This window comes from Mastomys coucha, unplaced genomic scaffold (genome assembly GCF_008632895.1).
Source record: "Mastomys coucha isolate ucsf_1 unplaced genomic scaffold, UCSF_Mcou_1 pScaffold18, whole genome shotgun sequence".
NCBI classification, from domain to species: Eukaryota; Metazoa; Chordata; class Mammalia; order Rodentia; family Muridae; genus Mastomys; species Mastomys coucha.
In genome coordinates, this window is record NW_022196900.1 from 108,233,498 (window position 1) to 108,247,505 (window position 14,008).

At 49.5% G+C, this 14,008-nt stretch overlaps 1 protein-coding gene across 2 annotated transcripts in view; it reads right to left on the minus strand.

Annotated features, from left to right (window-relative positions):
- Positions 1-4,481, minus strand: part of Cenps (centromere protein S) — a 12,424-nt gene extending 7,943 nt beyond the window's left edge. Inside the window, exon 1 of one of the 2 annotated variants that reach the window (XM_031379493.1) lies at positions 4,313-4,465. In XM_031379493.1, the coding sequence (XP_031235353.1) occupies positions 4,313-4,360 (48 nt within the window). In that variant the 5' untranslated portion in view covers positions 4,361-4,465. Of the gene's footprint in view, positions 1-4,312 lie in introns of both variants that reach the window. The other variant, XM_031379494.1, reaches the window with a different exon arrangement.
- Between the last annotated feature and the right edge of the window lie 9,527 nt (positions 4,482-14,008).

Sequence of the window (14,008 nt, forward strand, 5' to 3'; positions counted from 1 at the left end):
CCAGCTCCCCCTGCCTCAGCTCCCCCTGCCTCACCCCTCCCTCAGCTACTGCCCAGGCCCTGCTCATTACGGCCCCTCAGTGAGGCCCCTCAGTGAATACGATAAGAAAGCAGTTTGTGGCCTGAAAGTGGCTAGACAAAGACAGAAAGCTCCCATCCCTCTGCTCCCATCCCTAGAAGCCTCAACCCTGCAAGCTGGCCACACAGCTGGCAATCCTTTGATCTGGAGAGTCCCATGTCACCTCAACAGTCTTCCTGTCCCTCTGGGACAACCCCCCCCACCCCCATTTGATCAAAACCAGAGCCTCACACACTAGGCAAACACTTCCACTGGGTCACATCCCTAGTCCTCAGAATGCCTTCCCCCACGCCTTTTAAAGATTGATTGACTGACTGATTGGTTGATTGATTTATGACTACACTGTAGCTGTCTTCAGACACACCAGAAGAGGGCATCGGATCCTCATCACAGATGGTTGTGAGCCACCATGTGGTTGCTGGGAATTGAACTCAGGACCTCTGGAAGAGCAGTCTGTGCTCTTAACCACTGAGCCATCTCTCCAGCCCCCAGAACTCTTTTAAATACTGAAGAAGAAAAAAAAAAATCTCACTCTTCCCTAGGCCAAGACTACCAAGAGAGGGGGAGGGGAGGGGGAAGCGAGAGGGAGGGGAGGGGTTCCAAGCAGCAGCCTTGCTTGGCTTCTCCACTGTGCCCTCCTCCCCTAGGGAGATGGAAACAAATGACTGCTCCTTACAGGGCTCCAGCAAAATAAAGGACCACTCCACCCAAGTCCATCCTGGGGAACCAATGTATTTACTGAGTACAGAGCAGCCTCAGGACTGCGGAGCCGCACCCAGCATGGAGGATAACACAGAAGTGCACGCGGCTGGCTGGGGGTGCAGACGGATGACCGAGAGCAGGGGGGAAGGGCTAGTGGCCCTCCCCACTCCGGGATCGTGAGGGTCTCCCGAGTAGTCACAGCTGTCTAGAGGGCAGCACTATATGATGTCTGAAGACAGAGCTGAGGCAGGCACGGTGACACCTAAATTCAAGACACCGGCAGCTAAGCAGAACTTAGGCAAGATGAAGGTCAACTGCAGAGTTGTTTGGGTGAGGCCAGGCGGATGAGCTAGGAACCCGTTCCCTAACCCATCATCTGCTCAGACATCAGATGAGGTAAACCCAGGCCTTTGGCAGAGAAGACAAGACCTAGAGACTAAATTGCCAGGGCAGGACCCTGTCTACGTGCTAAGGATGCAGGCTGGGTGGGCAGTGGGGTCCTCGGGAGGGACACCAGAGCTGAGATGCAGACCTAACACTCACCTTCCCAACCCTGTTTAATCGGTAAGAACGTACTGTCTACTAAGAGCCAAGCTCTGCTCTGAGAGCTGAGAATACAGAAACAACAAGGCCCCAGCTATGTACTTCAGTGGCAGAGTGCTTGCCTAGCATGTACAAGGCCCCGAGTTCAATCCCTAGCACCTCAATAAAAGAAGTAATAATAAAATTAAATAAAAGAAAAAGGGGGGGTCGGGGCTGGAGAGATGGCTCAGCAGTTAAGAGCACTGACTGCTCTTCCGAAAGTCCTGAGTTCAAATCCCAGCAACCACATGGTGGTTCACAACCACCCGTAACGAGGTCTGATGCCCTCTTCTGGTGCGTCTGAAGACAGCTATAGTGAACTACGCCAGAGCAAGCAGGGCCAGAGAGCAGCCACATACATTAATAGCTCAGAGCCATCTGTACAGCTACAGTGTACTCATACACACAAAATAAATAAAATAAATCTTAAAAAAATAATAATAGTAAGCCGGGTAGTGGTGGCGCACACCTTTAATCCCAGCACTCGGGAGTCAGAGTCAGGTAGATCTCTGTGAGTTAAAGGCCAGCCTTGTCTACAGAGTAAGTTCCAAAACAGCCAGGACCATATAAAGAATCTCGGCTGGGTGGTGGTGGCGCGTACCTTAAATCCCAGCACTTGGGAGGCAGAGGCAGGCGGATTTCTGAGTTCGAGGCCAGCCTGGTCTACAGAGTGAGTTCCAGGACAGCCAGGGCTATACAGAGAAACCCTGTCTCAAAAAACCAAAAAATAAAAACAACAACAAAAAAAAACAAAATAAAAGGCTCAACAACTAAACACACTTGTGAAATGTTTAACAATCTCATCTGCAGGAGATGCAAGCTGAAATATGCCACCCTGAACTTGTGTTCTTATCTGATTTTCATTTTAATTTTTAGACAGGGGTTCCCTGTAACATTGGCCAGCCTGCCCAAAAAGCAGAGATCAGCCTGCCGCTGCCTCCTGGGGAGGCTAAAACAGCTCAGCCACTCCCTAAAGAAGGGTCAGGGCTCTAACACTGAAATAAGAGCCTGAAAATTGCCCTTGCTACAAGAGAACAGATGCTCGGTGGTTCTCTACCTTCATTTTTTTTTTAAGATTAATTTATTTATTTTATTTATATGAGTACACTGTCACTGTCTTCAGACACACCAGAAGAGAGCATCAGATCTCATTACAGATGGTTGTGAGCCACCATGTGGTTGCTGGGACTTGAACTCAGGACCTGGGGAAGAGCAGTCTGTGCTCTTAACCACTGAGTCACTCGTCACTCCGGCTTCTGGGTTCTTTACCTTCCTAATGCTGCGATCCTTTAACTCAGCTCTTCTGCTTTAATTTTTATTTAATTTCAATACATAGACTACACATTTATTTCACTGTTAATTCATAACGGTAACCTTGCTACCGTTGTGAATCATAATTATCAGATAGGCAGGATATCTAATTGGGGTCGCAACACACAGATTGAGAACTGCTGAACTAAAAGCAAGCTGCCAAGTGAAAACAGATGATGGCTGCTTGGGTGTTCATGATTCTGCTCTAGCAATGTTGGAATTTCTTAAAACAGGAGCGCAGCCAGGTGGTGGTGGCACACGCCTTTAATCCCAGCACTTGGGAGGCAGAGGCAGGCGGATTTCTGAGTTCGAGGCCAGCCTGGTCTACAGAGTGAGTTCCAGGGCAGCCAGGGCTACACAGTGAAACCCTGTCTCAAAAAAACAAAAAACAAACAAACAAAAAACACCAGGAGTGCAGGGCAGCCAGCTGCTGGGACGCAGGGAGGCAACCCCCAACCAACCCTTAGCTCACATCATTCCCGGCTGAGACTCCAGCTCAGTTTCACAAAACTGAATATTGGCTCTAACACCACCCTGAGCAGTAGTTAGCCCTATTCCGCCTTTGCAAAGTAGGAAACTATATTTGGATCACTAGAGGTCCCGAAATCACAACCAACGCCACAGGGTGGGTTCCAGGGCAGCCTGCCAGGGCCCAGGCTAACCTCAAGCTCACGGACACCACCTGCTCTGACTCCTAACTCCTTTTTTTTTTTTTTTTTTTTTTTTTTTTTTTTGGTTTTCTGAGACAGGGTTTCTCTGTAGCCCTGGATGTCCTGGAACTCACTCTGTAGACCAGGCTGGCCTCAAACTTAGAAATCCGCCTGCCTCTGCCTCCCAAGTGCTGGGATTAAAGGCGTGCGCCACCAAAGCCCGGCTTGTTCTGACTCCTAAAATTAAAGGCCTGAGCCCCAATGCTCTGCCCTCGCTTGCTCTTGAGACAGGCAGGGTCTCTCTAGGTTACTTAATTGATTTGAAACTCATAATCCTCCTGCCTCAGCCTGTGAATCAGTCTGTGTGTCTCTCCTGCATCTCTCTCGCCCTCACACACGCTATCCATCCCCTGCCTCTTTTGTTTTGTTTTTTGAGACGGGGTTTCTCAGTGTAGCCTTAGCTGTCCTGGAACTCACTCTGTAGACCAGGCTGACAGCCAGCCAATTCAGAGACGCGCCTGCCTGAGTCTGGGACTAAGGGCGTGAGCCGCCACCACCACCAGGACCCACTTTGAGACAGGGCCTCCTGCCATCCTGGCTGGCCTCGAGCTCTGTATGTTGCTGAAGATGACCGTACACTTGCTTTTCTCTGCCTCCACCGCAAACCCCTCGCTTCCAAACACACCCCGCTCCGTGCTGGAGTCACAGTCGTTCACCACCAAGCCCGGTCTCTGCGGTGCTGGGTCGCGAACCCATGGGTTCCTGCACGCTGGGCAAACGCCGCTCCGAGCCTCACCGTCTCCCTAGAGCGCCCTACAGCGAGCCTCACCGCCGGGAACCGGGACCCGGCCGAGCGGGACGCAGGCTCCGGGCGAGCGCACCCCTCCGGGCAGCCGAGTGACGCATGCGTACACGCGGAGCTGTCTAGGGCCTTGCCCTCTCCCGGGAGCTCGCGTCCTACGCTGGCTGGGACCCCGTTTACTTTATACCTGCCGGTGAGAGAACTCCTCCTGCTCCTCAGCCTCCACCTCCTCCATCACTGCGGACAGCCCCGGCAGGCGCTCCACTGATGGGTCAGACTTTCCCGCTCTATCTCTGCGACGGGCGGCGCCGAGGGTCAAAGCGCGAAGCGCCTCCTTCCTGTGCCGGGCGCGCCCCCTGGCGACGGCTCGCGGAAGAGTCTTGCTAGCGTTGCTGTGACCCCAGGATGTCTCCAGGCCTGCCCCTTGCTTTAGGGGCATGAGATGGCTCACTGGTTAGCAGTGACTGAGAGCACTGGCCGCTCTGCCAAGGACGCAGCACTCACATCAGGCGGCTCACAAAGCACTTGTAATTCCATCTCTAGGGACACAATGTCCTCTCTAGGTCTCCATTGGTGCCTGCATGCAGATGCACACACATACATATGCATAATAAATAAATAATAAGTAAATTAAAGAGTTTAATTAAAAAAGATGTATATGTTGGGTCTGGTGGTGCATCCTTCTAATCCCAGCCCTCAGGAGTCATAGGCAGGTGGATCTCTGTGAGTTCCAGACCAGTTCCAGACCCTGCCTCAAAATAATAAAATAAAATAAGATAGAATTAACAAATGATAAAACATTTGGCTGGCAAGATGGCTTTGCCGGTTACGTAAGACACGGAGGGTCCCTGTCCCCAGTTGCCTCTAATTGGTAAATAAAGTCATTGGCAGCCAAAGACTGGGCAGGGAGACAGAGGCGGGACTTGAGATTTCCCTGGGCAAAGGAACCAGGGAAGAACAAAGATTTAGAATCGTCCCTATGCCCAGGAAGCAGGAGGATCAGGCCTGAGAGCTGCAGAAGAGAAAACCCACAGCCATGTAAGAGCCAGGGAAGAGTGGCCCCAGGTGCCCCTACCCCACTGGGCCTGGGATAGCAAAGATGGCATATAGATTTTAGTAAGTAATAATTCAGTAGTATCGGAGGGGAGTGGCCCAGCCTTTGAGCACATTAAATATAAGGCTATGTGGGCGTGTCTTTCATTCAAGAGTCCACAACTTCAGGCAGTAGCAAGAAGCCCATGCACTGGGGAGTTTAGAGTGGGTTAACATACTACCACTAGGACCAAGTCCTACGTAGGATCCATCAAGTTAAAGGTCAATATGATCTCTTATGTCTAAACGCCTCGAGTCAGAGATGACCACTGGGCAGCACTTCCTGCACCTGTGTATAAACCCACTGTGGTTCTTGTTTTTTCTGGTCTTTTGTTTTTGTTTTTGTTTTTTCCCCTTTATAAGCAGACAGAGAAAGATGCTCAGGGCTGTGGCCTCAGCTACGACCTTGATCATCAGTCTTAGGGTGTGCATTCACTAAACCAACCCTGTCTGACTGAGGTCGGTGTTTGTGTGCTTTGTGGGGTGGCTCATGGACCTCAACAAAATCAATCTTTAAAAAGTAAAATATAGTTCCAGGACAGCCAGGACTACACAGAGAAACCCTGTCTCAAAAAAAAAAAAAAAACCAAAACCAAAAACAACAAAAAAAAGGAAACTATAGCCAGGCAGTGGTGGCGCATGCCTTCAATCCCAACACTTGGGAGGCAGAGGCAAGCAGATCTCTGTAAGGTTGAGGCCAGCCTGGTCTACAGAGTGAGTTCCAGGACAGCTAGAGCTACACAGAGAAACCTTGTCTCAAATAAACAAACAAGACAAACCAAAGGGGAAAAAAAAAGTAAAGGACAGAGCTGGGGTACGAGTCAACGCTAGAGCTCTTGCCTGCAGTGTTCAGGGGCCCCAGGTTCGATTCCCAGCCTGAGAGGTTGGAAACAGTGAACCCAACATGAATCCTCCTCCGTCCCTTCCTCCCTTTCTCCCTCCTCTTCTCCCTTCCTCTCTCCCCTCCTCCCTTCTTCACTACCTTCTTCCTTCCCTCTTTCCCAACCCCGCTCTTTCAGGCCCTCATTCACTCATACCTCAGTTCCATGAACAATGCTTGGAGAATAGCTCTCAATTTTTGTGCTAGTCCCAATGTAAACAGACACATGGTGAACGCCAGAGTCTCCCCTGTGTCATTAGCATCACCTCCATCCTGAAACTCTCAACACTCAACTGTGGCTGAGAGAATCTGCTCTTCCCATCCTGTCAGATCCCCAGTGTCATCTGCTTCAGGGTCCAGCTGAGATCACTGAAGGCAGGATTGGGTAGGGATGTCACACAGCCCACCCATCTGCCACACAGATGCCATAAACATCAGCAGCACAGGCAGGTACAAAGATAATGTCTGAGCACAAAGACAGCAGTGAGGCCATCTGGGGGTGCAGAAAAGGAGTTCATTCCCCCCCCCAACCAATTAAAGAATTAAAAGGCAAAGCCAGGAGTGGAATCCCATGCTTGGTAGGCAGAGGGAAGTGGATCTCTCTGAGTTCAAGGCCCATGTGGTCTATATAATGAGGCTGTCAGAAGGAAAGAAAGAAGGAAAGAAGGAAAGGAAGAAAGACAGGAAGGAAGGGAGAGAGAGACACACACACACACACACACACACAGAGAGAGAGAAAGAGAGAGAGAGAGAAAGAGAGAGAGAGAGAGAGAGAGAGAGAGGGAGGGAGGGAGAGAGAGTAGTCTTGGGGGGGGGGCCGAATCCTGCCAGAAAAGTTAAATGATATCAGGAAAATCAAGCTTCCACTCAGGACCTCTTCTTCCTTTCTTTCTTCCTTTTTTTTTCTTTTCTTTTTCTGCAGTTTTTCAAGACAGGGTCTCACTATGCATGTAGCCCTGGCTGTTCTGGAACTCACTCTGTAGACCAGGTTGGCCTCGACCTCACAGAGATCTACTTGCCTCTGCCTCCCTCATGCTGGAATTAAAGGTGTGCACCACCATGCCCAGCAGGTTCGTGTTTCTTAATTAAAAAAAAAAAATTGCCGGGCGGTGGTGGTGCATGCCTTTAATCCCAGCACTTGGGAGGCAGAGGCAGGCGGATTTCTGAGTTCGAAGCCAGCCTGGTCTACAGAGTGAGTTCCAGGACAGCCAGGGCTACAGAGAAACCCTGTCTCAAAAAAAAAAAAAAAGAAAGAAAGAAAGAAAGGAAAAAAAATTGCTGGGCAGTGGTGGCTCACACCACCCAGCACTTGGGAGGCAGAGACAGGTGGATTTCTAAGTCTACAGAATGAGTTCCAGGACAGCCAAGGCTACACAGAGAAATCCTGTCTTGAAAAAATAAAAACAAAAACAAAAACAAAAATCAAGAACAGACACAAACAGAAACTTGAGGACAACACATCAGTGTTTAAAAGGAAAACCCAGGACAGGTAGGCTGTAAATCTCAAAGGACGAAAATGGAGAGGAGAGGCTGCCTGGAGCTCAGCTCCACAGCCACAGCCTGCCACACTATATAATCCCAAAGACCCGAGGAGAAAGACCACCAACCCAAATCATCATGGTCAAGTCGATGAAAGCAAGCTCTTTTATTAATGTACATGGCTGCCTCCCCCTAAAGTGGGGTTCGCGACCCCAGCAGTGGATGTGAGGGAGACAAGGTTTGTATAGCTCAGATGCAGGGGTTAACAAATGGGGGATTTGGCAGGCAAACGGGTGGGATTACAGGAGTATAGCATGTTTGTCATCACGACCTCCTGGATCAGTCATAGTTGCAAGGTTGTCATAGCAACAGGAAGTCATAACAACCTTTTGAAACAAAGGTAGGATTGCAAGACGGTTATAACAACTTTTTTTTTTTTTTTTGGTTTTTCAAGACAGGGTTTCTCTGTGTAGCCCTGGCTGTCCTGGAACTCACTCTGTAGACCAGGCTGGCCTCGAACTCAGAAATCTACCTGCCTCTGCCTCCCAAGTGCTGGGATTAAAGGTGTGTGCCACCACTGCCTGGCTATTTATTTGTTTTTTATGTGAGTACACTGTCACTGTCTTCAGGCACACCAGAAGAGGGCATCAGATCCCATTCTAGATGGTTGTAAGCTACCACATGACTGCTGGGAATTGAACTCAGAACCTCTTGAAATGTAGTCAGTGCTCTTAACCACTGAGCCATCTCTCCAGCCCGATAATAACTTTTTAAAGCAAAGATACGGTTGCCATTTCTTGCAACAGGCAGTACAGTAACCACCTGTAGCTAAGGTTGCAGGTGGGGCATAGACCAGTCCTTGAGAACCAGATTCAATCATAAACAGGAATGAACCTAGTTTGTCTTTTAAGTCCAAAATGGAGGCAGGCTGGTTCATCAATTACAAAGATAGAGTTTTTCTTAAAAAGGGTAGGGAGCCCAAAACTCCCCAGTTAGACTCTGGCCAGCACCAGAAGAGAAGAGACCAGTTTTGAGGGAGGAGTCAAGAAGAGGACAGAGGGCAGGACACCCTGGCAGTGGTAGGGAGTGGGGATCCAGGCCAGGAAAAGCATGGAATCTTAAGGTGAACTTGCCTCCATAGGGGTGTCCCCTGGTAGGTCCTTGAACTGTCCCACTGGGTTAGCCTTAAGAGAGGAGACGAGGGTCTGTCTCCACCTAGAGCTAGATTCCATTCTTTACAGCAATAGGACCACAGATCATTGAATTTGATTATTCATGTTTTAAGCCTTCGAAGGTTTTAATCAGTCTAGTCTCCCCATTACCACAGCAACTTCTCCCTATGAAAATCATCTACGTTGCCAGGATGGTGGTGAACACTTTAGGCTGAGGCAGGGGGGTGATGAGCTCAAGGCCAGCTCGGGCTACTGAGCAAAACTGTCTCAGAAAGACAAAATAAATGACTATCAGCTCTCAGCCAGTCCCCACTCTGTGTCCCCCACATGCTATCTCGTGTTGAAGCGGCCAATTCCCACGGCTAATGAACATCACTGTGGTGACCTGTGGAATTTGAGAGTCTAAAACAGGCTGGGGCTGAAGTAGTTTATTGCAGGATGCTGGCCTACTTTGAAACATGGCACAAGATGGCCACTAGGTGTCACCATTGTTTCACTGTGATCAAAGTCAGGGCTGCCTAGTTGTAATATTTGTAGTTAGCAGAAAGTGCTTGCTTTGTTCCCTCATGATCCTAGGCGCTCACTTTCTGTCTCATGTGAGGTCCACTTCACAATAGAAATAGCTACAAGGACAAAAGAGTTCTTCACAGGCTTAAACTGTTTGCAATTGGGTAGAGGCCAGATTTGCTCTGCGTCCACCTTCATACCCTCTGCTCACTTCCCAGCATCCTTAGCACACACAAGACACTGAAGACTTCCTGAGCTCTTTTCAGCTGTGCTAAACAGGACACCGCAAACGTCGGTTGAGTCGCACCTCTTTGGTTTCCCCTTACACTGAACTGGGAAGTACGGATTTGGAATGCAGTCTCCACTAATAGCGTGTCAGGGCTTCCTTGCTTCTCTCACCTCTGGGGACATGGCAGTTAGCACGTTGTAGGTGTGCAGTTCATGTGACAAACAACCGAGAGACATTTATGTACAGATATCCGGTTTGTACATAAGGAGAGGGCCGTCTCATTGTCTGGCCCCGTCTCGTTGTCTGGCCCCTGGCATCAGATCGCTGGGATTCAGGCTCTTGAGCTGTTGGTTGAACAACTTAACCTTTCCTGACCCACTTGGCAGTCTGAGATGATGATCCCGCTGAGATCAGAGAGAGCAGAGGACTAACCAGTCACTCAACACGTGGAGCACTTGGGCTTGACGCACACTGTCTTATGTATGTGCCCTCAGGAAATTCCAAACAAGGCGCAGATTTCCCATCTCAGCCACATATCAAAGTTTCCTCTCTAGGAGAGGTGTGATTGGCAGGTGGTATTTTCTTTCTCTTTCCTTCTTTCTTCCCTTCTTTTTTTGAAACAGGGTTACTCTGTAGACCAGGATAGACCCAAACTGGGGGATCCACCTTCCTCTGCTTTCCCAGGGCTGGGATTAAAGGGTGCACCAGGGCTGGGATTAAAGGGTGCACCACTGCTGCCTGAATTTTCTGAAGATTGCAGAATGTGTGTTAGTGACAGGCTCTTCTGGTCCTGATTGTCCAGTTACCTCTCTCTCTCTCTCTCTCTCTCTCTCTCTCTCTCTCTCTCTCTCTCTCTCTCTCTCTCTCTCTCTCTGAGACAAGGTTGTTTCCTGCAAACTGGCTGTATAGCTCAGGGTAGGTTTTTTTTTTTTTAAAGATTTATTTATTATTATATATAAGTACACTATGGCTGACTTCAGAAGCATCAGAAGAGGGTGTCAGATCTCATTAAGGATGGTTGGGAGCCACCATGTGGTTGCTGGTGTTAGCATCAGGGCATCCAAAGCCTGTGGCCATGGGCGGGTCCACAGACCTGTTGCCAGGGCAACAGCCACCATATTCCCAGAATCCATTGGGCTCACCTCCCACCTTTATCTGAAGCCACTACATCAGAACCCCCCCACACACACACAGGGAACATTCCTCCATCTCTCTCTCTTCCCCTCCTCTCTTTCCACGCTACTGCCCCCCTCTCCCTCTCAATTAAACCTCTTACACGTGGAACTGTTTGGGCCTAGTGAGTGTGGTATGTTCTGATGCGACCCATCGTTCTAACACATCATTTGGTTCCGAAATCTGGGAATTGGCGATTGCATCAGCAGCCGCTGCACTGCCCTGCAGCGGGGCGGGCAGAGGTCACGACCAAGTGGATTGGTCACAGCACAGACAATGGCGGCTGCCGTGAGTACTCGAGTTCTTAGCCCCCTCAGCTGGCAGCTACGATAATCACAGGCTTTTATCACGGAAGCTGCCACTGCTGAAGACACCACCACCAAGTTGCAGCCCAGGGGAGCCGCCCCACTGCACCGCAGGACATATGAACTTCTACCACGTGATCTGTGCCCTGCCTGGTCTATCAGGTGGGGTTAGCCTCTGCTCAGGCCCACACCTACCCATTCAGTTTCACGTTTTCCATTTACCAGTCCGCTATAATTCTCACACAGACACTGGCATATTAATTGGTAGGATCAGTCAAGGGGAGGACCTCCAGCTTCCCAGATATGGCCTGGCCAGCCTTCTCTGGGAACCATGGGGTTTACAGTCACACCTCCCAGTTGACACACGTCTTAGGACTTCTGCCATTGGTTGCCCCTCCCTCGAAAGCAACTCTCGTTCCCCAATTTTTCCAGGCTCAGGGTGGGTTGCTTTCCACAGCAGGCCGCCGGGTCTGCTGGGTAGCCATTAGAGGGTTCTCATGATGACTTGAACCACTAGCTTTGGCTGATATTTCTTGGTGTTTGGCCTGTTCTCAGGACGCTGGTACGAATAGTCCAACTACCCGCCAATGGGTGTCAGAATGTCTCCAACCATACCTCCAGGCACCCCACTGGGATGTCTCCTGGAAAATCTCAAACCTTTAAAGCTAATGCCTGACTTGAAGGCATCAAAATTAATATATCTCTGCAATAAAATCTAGATTAAATATCAACTAGATGGGAGTTAAAAATGGCCACTTAATGGCACCCTAGATCCAACTATTTTAAGGGGTCTTAATACATACTGCCAGCAAACTGGTAAATGGAAGGAGGTTCCCTATGTCCAAGCATTTATCTATCTCCGTTCCAGTCCCTCCTTGTGCTCTTCTTGTTCCCCAACCCAACTTCTCTTAGCCATGAAGTCTACACAACCTCTGCTAGATGATGCTACAATGCTAGATCCAGCTAATGAACCACCCCCTTTCACCGCAGACCTGTCTCCACGCTGCCGAAAACCCAAATTGCTGCCTCAGTTTCTCCTCCTCACCAGGATGCCCCAGAACCTGCTAGCTCTCCCTCTCCAGACCCCTCCCCTTCTTCTGTGCCAGCTGTGAGCTGCTCCAAATGCCCCACATTGGCAGCTACCTTCACTCCTCCTATCACCCACTCTAAGGCTACAGCCAAACCTCCAAGATCTTCCTCCCCAGAGACACCTGATCCAGCAAAGGTCCTACCTCTACGGGAAGTTGCTGGAGTAGATGGTCTTGTCAGAGTACATGTTCCGTTCTCACTTAGTGAACTTTCCCAAATAGAAAACAGGCTGGGGCCGGGTGGTGGTGGCACACGCCTTTAATCCCAGCACTTGGGAGGCAGAGGCAGGCGGATTTCTGAGTTCGAGGCCAGCCTGGTCTACAGAGTGAGTTCCAGGACAGCCAGGGCAACACAGAAAAACCCTGTCTCGAAAAACCAAAAAAAAAAAAAAAAAAAAAAGAAAGAAAGAAAGAAAGAAAACAGGCTGGGGTCCTATACTTCTAACTCTTCCAAGTTCATTAAAGAGTCCCAGTATATCACTCAATCTTACAGCTTGACTTTCCCTGATGTTCATAAGATCCTTACTAACAACTTACTTCCTGAGAAACGCAGACAAGTCTGGGAAGAGACAAGAGTGCATGCAGACGGGATTCACCAGACAGACTGCACATACCCAATTGGCTCTGAGACAGTTCCGGACCAGGATCCCCGGTGGAATTACAATTCTGCAGGTGGTATTTTAGCCAGGGACAGGTTCATTACATGCCTTCTGGCTGGTCTTAGAAAAGCAGCCTTAAAGCCAGTAAATTTTGAAAAACTCCAAGAGGTTGTCCAGGACAAGCAGGAGAATCCATCTCAATTTTTAGAACGCTTTATGAAGGCTTTATTACAGCATACCAATCTGGACCCTGAAAACCCAGAAGGTAAGCGACTTCTGATGACCTACTTCTTTTCCCAGAGCTACCCCGACATAAGAGCTAAACTTATAAAACTGGAAAGGGGACCCCTAACTCCACAGTCAGAAGTCTTAGCACTGGCATTCAAAGTATACCATGGGAGAGATGATAAAGTCCGCAAACAAAAATACCATATGCTGGCAAAGGCTGTCCGACCAGCCCCAGCCACTACCCCAGACTCATGGTCCCCTAAGACTCAGAGACCATCAAGTACCTGCTACAAATGTAGTAAAAAAAAGATCATTGGGCAAAAGCCTGCCCTAACTTCCGCAAGCCAAGAGGCCCATGCCCTAGGTGCCATCAAGAGGGACATTGGTCTGTTGATTGCCCTCATGTTATGCAGAACGGGGGACATCACTCCCAGATAACCCTCCAACTGATCTCCTAGGCTTGGCTATGGCTGACTGAGGAGGCCCGAGCTCCCCTGTCCTGACCACTGCCATCACTAGCAAGGAGCCCTGGGTAGATATCGTGGTATGTGGGCGGTCCATCTCCTTCCTCTTGGACACTGGAGCCACTTACTCAGTCCTGACGGAGTTTTGGGGACCCACTTCTCCTTCTCATTTTCCTATTGTCTGAGTAAGAGGACAACCTTACTTCCCTCTCCAGATTCTACCACTTAGTTGCATTTTTAGGGTGTACCTCTCACCCATTCCTTTTTAGTAGTGCCAACATGTCCTGGCCCCTTATTGGGAAGGGATCTTCTAGCTAGGCTGGGAGCCTCTATTTCCTTTGCTCCCCACATTCGCCTAAACCCAGGCTCGCCAGCGGTTCCCCTGCTCCTTCTCCTAGCCAAGCCACCTACTAACACTACCATGTTATTTCCTTTACCAGCTTCTCAGGTAGATCCCCGAGTCTGGGACGTCCAGAACCCCCTCTGTGGCTAAACACCATTCTCCTGTTGTCATCCAATTACTAGACTCTACCAGGTACATAACCCAAGCTCAATACTCTCTCTCTCTCTACAGCCTACTCCTGAGGACTTAAGCTTCTTAAAATCTATCACCGCTTCTTGCAAAATCTGTCAGAAGTCTGACCCCAATTCAAAGTATCGTAGCACC